The sequence below is a fragment of the Chenopodium album genome, chromosome 25, assembly GCF_948465745.1.
Source record: "Chenopodium album chromosome 25, dcCheAlbu1.1, whole genome shotgun sequence".
In the NCBI taxonomy this organism is placed as follows: domain Eukaryota; kingdom Viridiplantae; phylum Streptophyta; class Magnoliopsida; order Caryophyllales; family Amaranthaceae; genus Chenopodium; species Chenopodium album.
This window is the reverse complement of record NC_137858.1, coordinates 14,099,760-14,110,284: the sequence shown is the minus strand read 5'-3', so window position 1 is coordinate 14,110,284 and position 10,525 is coordinate 14,099,760. Positions and strand designations below refer to the sequence as shown.

Sequence of the window (10,525 nt, the reverse complement as noted above, 5' to 3'; positions counted from 1 at the left end):
ACACCATATATCCCATCCCAAGGTTAGGTAGATGTGGGTTGAAGAAAGAAAGGTCAATCGTTAGACGAGGCTCAAAGTGGTGTATGAAGAAAGGATTATATATTTGAAAGGGTGAAGATGATATGATATGGCTACAAGGGGTGCCTATTAGTATACCTTGTGCTTAATATCGCTACATTTTACTTGAAATGGCAAGTTTGGACGTTTTACTAAAAAAAAAAAAAAAAAAAAAGAAAGAAAAGTAGCAAGTTTGGCGCAAACTTTTGACCGAAACTTTGGCCTAAAATGGGCCCTTTTTTTTCTCTCTTTTTTTTTTTTTTTTCTTTTTTTAACCATATCTAGCTTGTACCGGCCAATGATCTAGCACAACCAAATTAACCGATAGAAATCATAGGATCATCTTCATCAGTCATGGAAGTTGTGTATACTCTCTTTACAAGTGTACGAAATATAGCTAGAATAGTCAAATACGATTATATGATTACTACCTAATTATGGAACAAGATTAACTTTTACCTATTAACATCTTGTTCCATATCGCATCTTTTCTACTAATCCACTTTAGATTCGATTATTTAAAACAAAACGTAGGCACAAACCATTTACTAAGTACCCAACAATACAAGAAGTCAAGATAAACGCTCCAAACAAATTCATTGACATCATACCTCACCTTATTATATAAGATAACATACCTAACACACACACACATCAATACATCGATCCTTACGTGTAGGAGGCTAGCCAAACATACATATCTAATTGAAGTTTTAGTACAATGTTCGTTATTTAAAATTGTGACAATTTTCCTTGTTCTTGATCAACTTCCACCACAGATTGAATGTCCTCATCATACTTATTAGCATTTCTTGCTGAACAATTAGCGCGAATTTCTCCTTGTGTACCCGTCAACACATGAAGTTGTCCCATTTTAACCATTGCATCAATAAACTTTTCAAAGAACAAATTTTGGTTGATAGCAAAACTTGTGACAATATCCCTTGTCTTAGAATTAGCATACAAATCTTGATCGGAAGTGAACAAGCCTTGACGGTTCATTAGGTCAACATAATATTTATTGTCGAAAACATTAGGAGTACGAATGTCCAAATTAGTAGTGTTATCGGTTGTCTTTGTTGGACACGTGAGTTTAAGGTTTTTAGCGAAGGTTTGGTCCATGGTAGGGTCTTGAGTAGGGTAGAGCCTATCGGTGAAGGAGGTGCAATGGCTTTTCCCGATGGTGTGGCCTCCGGAGAGGGCGACGAGGTCCGTGGCGTTCAAGTTTTTGTTGGATAGGGAGTTGAGGAGTTGGTCAGTGTTGAAAGAGGGAGGTGGTAGATTGGCTAGGGTTTCGTTTAGTGTAGCAAATTTTAGGCCATCTCTTCTTCCTAAGGGAATCCAGTAGAATGGTCCACCTGACTGAAAAATCACATAGAAAAGTATGAGAGTGTGAGTACAAATTTTTTTTGATGGATAAATCATATAAGTACATACTCCACTTCACAAAATCGAGAAACAAGAGGTTAGGTTTGAAAATAATAAAGTATGATAAGTTCTAAAGTTTAGCTGTCAGTATTGCTTAATTTTAAAAACTTATTCAAACTTTGTGTCATACAAATTAAGTTACTTTTCACTACATTTAATACCACTTGATGATGTAGTTGATTGTAAAAAATTATTGACATATTTGGTCTTGATGACGTATGTAGTTTAGTTTATTGTAAAAAAAATTATTGGACGGCTAGTTAAAAATTATCTAATTATATATATAATTGAACATCTATCTAAGAAATATGTTTTTTTTTATTTTTTTTTAATCTCAGATTAAATGACTTGACTTATGTACAAAAAGAAGATAACAATACCAGAAATACGGATTCACGAGCAGCAAGTGCAGTGATATCAGCACATGAGACAACGCGGCCACATTGTTTATGCACAAGGGCACGGAGATCGTTTATGATCTTAAATGCTTGAGCCCTAAGAGTCAAGTTCGGAGGTGCATCCTTCTCACTTGGACCACTGGCTGATCCATCCAACAACACTGAACCATCACATCCCTTAAAATCAAAGCAACAACATCTCATTAAAAATATGCATTATGAATTTCGCCATCTATATAGAGTAGACCTTATCAGTTGGTTAGCTTGACCATCAAGCTTATATCGCTATTCTATCATGTACTTGTCATATAATCGTACGTAGTGACAATTATTGACCCACGTTGATTAAATCATCACCAACTAGTGCTACGTGACAATTAAATTCAGACGGACGTAGATATATATATATATACCTGAACGAAGCAATCATGGAAGTGAAGGCGGAGCAAACCAGCAGCTTGGGTTATATCACTTTGAAAGACCTGCCATAGATGACCTCTAATAATGAAATCTAAACCAGGACAACTAGATGAATAAAATGTGTATGAAAGACCAGGCACAACTGGTATTGTACTCTGACCCTTAGAGACTCCTATTACCAAAGATGATACAACTAGGAATAGAGGCAGAAATTTTAAGGCTGCCATCTCAACTTGTTTTAGATAGACTTGGAAACATTGTCCATTGCATAAGCCAATATATAAGAAAAAAAAGAGGTAGAGAATCGGAGAAAATATATTATTGGTAATGTAATAATATTATAATAATGAGCTACTCTGTGGACTGTACTCTATTGACTGTACTCCTTACTCGGGTGCACATAGAGGTAGGTGCACTTAAGGGCGCCTTTTTGCTCATCTGATAATTTTTTGCTTATTGCAAGACTTTGGAATGAGGAAAAAAAAGAAAATCAAATGATTAAAAATATACCTTAATCGCATTTTGTATTCGGGTGTATATAAAAAATATCACCCTTTCTTTTAATTAGTTTGCTCCATTTGTTATATACATGGTTTCAACATATAAATATATTTCATCAAAAAAAATTTTAAGTAAATAATCTAAAGTTACAACTAAATGTTAACGGAGATAGTATTTACTCAATATAGTTACATAAATATATAAATTTTCTCTATCTTCAAATTTAAGATTCTAGGTAGGACAAAAAATAAAAAAAAAACAAAAGAGTAATAGTCTTGATTGTTTGGTGTATCATTTGTATATGGTTAGTTGAAATAGGGAAATTGACTAAATTATCATATCCTTTTGTCTTGATTATTATATATTCCACATGCATGAATGACACAGGCTTGAGGTATTTTTTTTTTATCTGCCTTGGCATTTGGTCAAAAGTCTTACGTGTGGTAGACACAAGCTTGATAGTTTTGTTATTGTTAGTTTAGATGAACTACTACAAGAGGGGGGGTGAATGGTAGTAGGTTCCAATCGCGGAACTTAAGCGGAAATAACCAATTAAAACGTAAAGGAACTTAAAGCACACAACAAGTTTTACGAGGAAACCATCCAGTGCCTAACTGGAAGTAAAACCTCGGCCCTATTGGGACTTATAAACAAATTCCACTATAATAGGCAACTCTCCTAGTACAACCTATTACACAGACCTTTGCTTCGCAAGTTCCTCTTAAGACACTTGCTAATTGATAAGAACCTATCCTATCAGACCTAAGACAAACTCAAACTCAGGCACCTTTTTCGACCCAAGACACACTCAGGTTCCTTTCTCGACCTAAGACACACTCAGGTTCCTTTTTCCCACTTGCAACCCAAGACAGACTCGGGGTGACTAACTACCACTCGAATTTTAGAGAATTCAAACTCATACACTTGTGTGAATTTAAGAGAATCCACAATCTCACCCCAAAATACAAAACACTCAAAACCCTTTTTCCCATTACAAGATCTCATTGAATATCCCTAAATACATATCTATGAATAAAGAGATAAAACTAATATGTTGGACACTCGAGACCTGTCTGGAACTCACTGGACGTACTGTAACCAAAACCTGATAGGAACTTTGACCAGGAGAACTGACTTAGCTTCGTGGTGAAGGATAAAACCATTAAGCACGACCACTACACTTCGTCAGCCTCAACTTTGAATGAATACTTATGAGCATATTTATAGTACACTCGAAATATTCATTTCATCTTGAAAAAGATAGATTTTCTGAAAAGATAAGTTTAAAAGATATTTTCTAAAAACAAGTTTTCCGAAAATATATCTTTTTGTTAAGAATAAAATCTGTCAATAATAATAAGATAAACTTAGCATAAAATCAGCTTTTATTCCAATCTTATCTTTTAGTTTAAAAATACTTTTTAAACGAAATTTATCTTTTTCCAAAAGGGATTTATTAGAAGATAAATATCTTTATTCAGTAAAACCAAATCCCTATAAGATATGCACGTATTAGGTAAATATATATATCATTAAAACCGACTTGTAACGACGTGCATACTTAAGTTCCTATTAGGTTCATGAACTCTGACAGTCTCTGAGTTCCTGACAAGTCAGTCACTCTAATTTCATTAACTGTTTGGAGTTCACCTTGGTTCCATATAGACTTGTTCCAGACCGACTTTTATGTCCAACATACTTACATGAATCCTAGAGCAATATACTTCTATTTCTCTGTCTTCATGTTGCTTCTCTGAAACTCTTGTTCTGGAATCCTGTAGTCTTGATATATTCTGGATCTTAGGGTTTGCCCCAGCACTACACCGGAACCAGGTCGTTACAACCTGTTTTGAAGTTCCTGTTAAGAAACTTCTGGAAGTTCCATTTCTGGAACTCTTCTTCTAACTTTACTTGTATCCTCATGGATCTTCTAAAGTTCCTCTGTTTCAGTTCCTACTTCAGCCCTCAACGCTTATTGAACCTGCAAACATCACAACACTAGAAAATCCTTATTAAATGGAAGTTTGCTCAATTCTTAACATCATCATCAAAACCTCATAAGGGTCAACAAGTTGCCCCTTTTTAATAATGACAAACTGAGCAAACTTCTGAGGATAACAAAGTAACTCAGAAGGTTAGTTTTTTCATTTATAAAAACAGTAAAGAAAACTAAACTAAATTAAAAGACTTCTACACATACATGACATATATATGTATAGGATACTTACCTCGTGAAGCTAACATATGTAAACACCTATTTACATAGTTACCTTCATGGTTCCTTAGCCATCATCATGATTATCAACCGTAACACTTATCATTGTTCTTGTTCCTCTATTGCTTATCCTATATTGCTCAAGTTCCTTATATACATACTTGACATTGCTCAGGTTCCTTGTATCCTGTTCCAAACATAACTTGTTCTTTCTATGCACAACTTAACATACACGTTAGATAGATAATCATCATTAGTTTATAATCATCAAAACCTAATTGCTCAACAGTTATCAATTTTTAAGAGGAAGGGAATAGATAATTTATTGATTGAAAGCCATCACTTATAAATTATCATCTACTAAATCCGTTTTACATTATGTGTAATAATTGGATGTTTCTATAAATGTAAGAATTCAACTATTCCTCATAATATGAAATGAAGAGAGTACAAAAAATACCAAGTTGCCTATTAAAAAAGTCATTGTCTATCTTTCAAAAAGAAAAAAAAAAAAAAAAAAAAGGGGTCATTGTCTCGAGTTAGTGCATAGCATTATTTGTCATAGGTTTGGTTACATGATCATAAGAATATTTTACAAAATCATCATATATTTAATTTAGAAAAAAGTTTTTTCTATGCTTAAGTCTCTTTCTTTTAGTTTCTATTTAATCTGAGAGAAAACATAGACTTAGCAATAAATGAAATGGTATTAGAAACTTTTGTATATGTAAATTTACCCCTCTAATGTTAGTTTTACTTCAAAACGATCTTGTTATGAAACTTTCCATTATAGGTTTTTTGGTTTGTTGGGGGTTTAGTGCAAGAAAACAATGGACAACGGTAGAAAGATTATAAAAAGGTGTATGTAAGTACAAGAAAAAGGTGAGAAGGTAAATAGAGGAGTATAATAAGCGAGCTAAGGTTAATATATTCTTAGGCTATTATATTTTTAGTTCACCTTTTATTTCATTACTTTTTTCTTTTTTTTTTTTGGTGTTTAGAGAGCCATAAGTAGATGCAGGGGATAATCGATCTCATGATCTCCTGGGATCGGGGGAGAAACGCTAACCACTTGAGCTAGCCCTAACTCTCATTTCATTACTTTATTATATACTTTAGATTCAGATCACATTAGAAAAATAAGATCGAATCAAACCTTATCGTTTTATATGCACATTTGTATTGTATTGTTAAATATCTTTAATTCACATTATAATAAATCTAATAACTCATTTGATATATTTTCCCTTATGAATTAGTGTAAATACAAGGTCAAATTTTAGTTAAAATCATTAGGTAATAGATCATGTGATACAGAATTACAGATTTAGTATATTGATTAAAAAAATTATTTAAAAAGAAATCAATTGTCAAAGTTGATGTAAACTGACCATCAAAGTCAATTATGTATTAGGAACAAGTTGAATATATTATTGTACAGCATATATATGTAGGATTATAATTCAATCTTGTACGAAGTACATTATTAGATAAGGATAACATAACTGGGCATTAAAATATTCTTATTCTGAACAAAAATTATTTTTACAAATTATACTTATTTGACTTATTTTACTAGTCCTCTATTACATTTGTTCTTTAAAGTTAATTACTTTTACTGATTAATACTTATTTATACTGAACTGAATTTATTTTTGTTGAACTAAATTTTTTTGAATATTATTCTAATAAGATGAAAAGATCATGGCACGAATTTCTAAATTATTTGTAGTGAAAAGGAGAATTGTCATTGATGATTATAGAATTATTGTAGTTTATGTAACAAATCTTGTTACATGATTGTGTGGCTTCTAATCTTGACTTAATATCCTCTCCCTGAACTCTACCAGCATGGTTTATCATTAGATAAAGCAATGATCACACGATTCACACTCACTAAGGGTATATAAGAAGAAAAAATTAATTAGGATTGATAAATTAAATGGCTTAATATTGAATCATCAAGGTAACAAGTGAGAGGCAAATCCAATGTGATCCCATGTGATTACTTCTTTCCACTTAATTGAAAACCAACAAATATTCTTTGTAGTTAAGGTAGTGTATGTGAATAATAGTACAAGTATACAAAGTCAGAATATTGCAAGTAAATTATTACTAAAAATGGGAGCAAAGAAACTTAACAAGTTACCTATCTATGATACGAGAAACATATTTAAAATAAACAACTTGAACATGGAATTCATTGAGATTAAATCTTATTTATTCATGCATATTATATATAGTAATATAGATAACACACCAAAGGCACACATCTAGACATCGTCACACCTTACACGTAAGAGATTGGTTTAACATACATATATAAATAGTTAAACTCCAAATACTCCACTTAAAGTACAAATATTCCTTAAAATAATTGTGACAATCTTCCTTGTTCTTGATCCATATCCACCATAGACTTGAGATTCACGTTACTATTAGCATTTCTTGCGGAGCAATTCGAGCGAATTTCCCCTTGAGAACCCGTCAATACATTAAGTTGGCTCATTTTAACCATCGCGTCTATGAACTTTTGAAAGAACAAGGTTTGGTTAACCGCAAAACTTGTGACAATTCCCTTAGTCCTTGAATCAGTAAACAAATCTTGATCGGAAGTGAACAAGCCTTGGCGGTTCATAAGATCAACGTAATACTTGTTGTCGAAAATATTAGGAGTACGAATGTCCAAATTTGTAGTGTTATCAGTGTTAGTAGTTGGACAAGTGAGTTTAAGGTTGTTAGCGAAGGTTTGGGCCATGGTAGGGTCTTGAGTAGGGTAGAGTCTACTAGTGAACGAGGTGCAATGGCTGATTCCGATGGTGTGGCCACCGGATAAGGCAACAAGGTCCGTGGCATTCGAGTTCTTGGTAGCAAAGGAGTTGAGGAGTTGTGTAGTGTTGAAAAAGGGAGGTGGTAGATTGGCTAGTGTTGCATTTCTTGTAGCAAAATTTAGTCCGTCCCTTCTTCCTAAGGGTATCCCATATAATGGTCCACCTGCCTAAAAATATAACAGTTTATGTAACAAAGTAAGAATATGTGAATATAATATGATAATTAACTACAATAGAACGCTAAGGCAAAATAAAATAAATAAATAAATAAATAACTCATAAAATAAAAAAAAATTAAAAGTACAAGTATCTAATATTCCTTTGGTTTCTTATATTTAAATCGTACAAAATAATAGTATTAGAATTTATAATTTTGTCAGATAGGTTCGTTATTGTTTTCTATACATTATTATTTTTTTGTTATTTTTTTTTTTTTTTGACAAACTATACATTATTATAAGTGCGAAGTCCTCGTATTTCTTTAATAGCAAGTCCGGCCTCTACTTCTCATGATAAGCCAATTGTTTTCACACTAGACATCATTTGCGGTAGTTGACTTAAGATCAAGCAATTATCTTATTTATCTAAATGTTGACTCTTGGTCTCCGTATGACCGCATATGAGAGTACGTGATAACTTCACATAATTACACAAAAAATATTCTTACATAATATACGGAAATATTCTTTATCAACACAAAACTATGTAAAGTGTTATAATAGTAAAGGAAGGTAAGCAAGAAATTCCATATCAACCTTGTGTATGCATCTTCGCAATCCCAAAACCGTGTAAAGTGTAATTATAGTAAAGGAACTTGATCAAGTAATTCCATATTAACCATGCATATCAGCATATATGCGCAAATAAGAGTGAAGCATAATGGATATGTACTTAAAAGAACTTTTTTTTTTTATCTAAATATGTATACGAAGTATAAAATAACCAAATGTACATTATCAATTTTTGATAAAAATGTACGCACTCATATATTCCATATAAATAACAAATCTTCTATTTATTGATTTCTTGAGAAGGTTGGAAAGGAATCGATGGTTTTTTTTTAAAAATTTTTTTTTTATTTATTTATTTTTTGTTTTTGTCTACTATATGTGGTGAAATCACGGGCGGCACATGTTAAGTTGCAAAAATATATACAATGTACTTAGCAGCATATGTACAAGTATATTTTAAGACATCTATTAAGTACAAAAACAAAAACCCTATAAAAAAAAAGTTTAATATGGAAAATTTATTAATAATTTATATTACGTATTATTTATTGTTAAGATTATGTTAAGTATGGAAAGAATTACTTATAATTTGTTAAACAATCAACTAATATGGAATCTTGTACTTCCTTCGTTCTTTAATAACTGTCTTCCTAGACTTAGGGCGGCACACATATAAAGAATTGAAAGTTAAAGTACGTAAGCTATTTTAATAGACAATGTAAAAGTAATTTAAGAACAATATAGGGGGTAAAAGTTAGCTAATTATTGATATTAAGATCAAATGTAGGTTCAAAATATATATTTATATATTTTGAAACCATAGAAATATTTACCACCTACTAATTCAATGAACCATAAGGGTATAAAAGTAATAATACCAGATAAACAGAATCACGAGCTGCAAGGGCAGTTATATCAGCACAAGACACAACTCGTCCACACTGCTGATGCACAAGCGCACGAAGATCATTTATAATCTTAAATGCTTGAGACCTAAGCGTCAAGTTTGGAGGAGCATCCTTCTCACTTGGACCACTGGCTGATCCATCCAGCAATACGGAACCATCACATCCCTTAAAATTTACGTATTAATAATTAATGAGAAGTCATGATTAACAATAATTTTATACAATGTAACCAAGATATGCTACAATTATAATTTATAAGTTATCTTTGCTCTAAACATCACATCTAGTTATTACGACTAAAAAAGAGAGGAAAAATCAACAAGATATACACATAGGTTTTGAATTTTTATAATTAAGTATTTACCTGAACAAAGCAATCATGAAAATGAAGACGGAGTAAGCCAGCGGCTTGGGTAATATCACTTTGAAAAACTTGAGAAAGATGATTTCTAATGATGGAATCCAAACTTGGACAACTAGAAGAGTAAAATGTGTATGAAAGCCCAGGCACAACTGGTACACTACTTTGACCCTTTGAAATTCCTACTAGTAAGGATGACAATACTAGCAAAAGTGGGACAATTTTTGTAGAGGCCATTGTTTTTATGATCTCTTTTTTCTCTTGTATAACCCTAGTTAGTTGTTTTAGACTTGTGAGATATGGTTCATTGCATGGGACCATATATATAAGAAAAATAATGAACATTAACGTAAATAGATCATTTTTTTCTACTAATAAAAATTGGGTGTTTGTTGGAAATTTTGATATTGACTAAGTGTATATTTTGTCTGTATTCTACATTATTGATGACTTAGCTAGTTAGCTTGTGCGAGGATTTAGGAGTTATTTCATCCTATTATCCTTTGCATTAGGTCAAAATTATACACTATTGCGTATAGACGTATGGCAGACACACGACTTGGTTTTTTTTTTTTTTCATGTTTTCGATGAGACTTTAGGGCTTTTATAAATTCATAGCAATATAGCATTATTCAATCCTTATTAAAACTTCCACTTTAAGTAAATTATGTATGC

At 32.0% G+C, this 10,525-nt stretch overlaps 2 protein-coding genes across 2 annotated transcripts; both read right to left on the bottom strand.

Moving 5' to 3' along the window:
* Positions 1-789: 789 nt before the first annotated feature.
* On the bottom strand, positions 790-2,530 carry LOC145614508 (peroxidase 12-like). Its single transcript, XM_081669563.1, has 3 exons — positions 2,297-2,530; positions 1,866-2,060; positions 790-1,419 (listed from the first exon to the last, which is right to left on the bottom strand). Exons 1-3 carry the CDS (start codon positions 2,528-2,530, stop codon positions 790-792), a joined length of 1,059 nt encoding a protein of 352 aa, XP_081525689.1.
* Positions 2,531-7,291: 4,761 nt separating this feature from the next.
* LOC145614644 (peroxidase 12-like) lies at positions 7,292-10,126 on the bottom strand. The gene is made up of 3 exons (XM_081669710.1): positions 9,854-10,126; positions 9,460-9,654; positions 7,292-8,017 (listed from the first exon to the last, which is right to left on the bottom strand). Exons 1-3 carry the CDS (start codon positions 10,085-10,087, stop codon positions 7,388-7,390), a joined length of 1,059 nt encoding a protein of 352 aa, XP_081525836.1. The 5' UTR covers positions 10,088-10,126; the 3' UTR covers positions 7,292-7,387.
* Between the last annotated feature and the right edge of the window lie 399 nt (positions 10,127-10,525).

Bases quoted from the DNA above. Each gene is read 5' to 3' on its own strand.
- LOC145614508 (XM_081669563.1), bottom strand. From the start codon at position 2,530: ATGGCAGCCTTAAAATTTCTGCCTCTATTCCTAGTTGTATCATCTTTG. The intron at 2,061-2,296 runs GTATATATATAT...TTTGATTTTAAG, and splicing joins TCCATGATTGCTTCGTTCAG to GGATGTGATGGTTCAGTGTT. The intron at 1,420-1,865 runs GTATTGTTATCT...GTGATTTTTCAG, and splicing joins CTCGTGAATCCGTATTTCTG to TCAGGTGGACCATTCTACTG.
- LOC145614644 (XM_081669710.1), bottom strand. From the start codon at position 10,087: ATGGCCTCTACAAAAATTGTCCCACTTTTGCTAGTATTGTCATCCTTA. The intron at 9,655-9,853 runs GTAAATACTTAA...GTAAATTTTAAG, and splicing joins TTCATGATTGCTTTGTTCAG to GGATGTGATGGTTCCGTATT. The intron at 8,018-9,459 runs GTATTATTACTT...TTATATTTTTAG, and splicing joins CTCGTGATTCTGTTTATCTG to GCAGGTGGACCATTATATGG.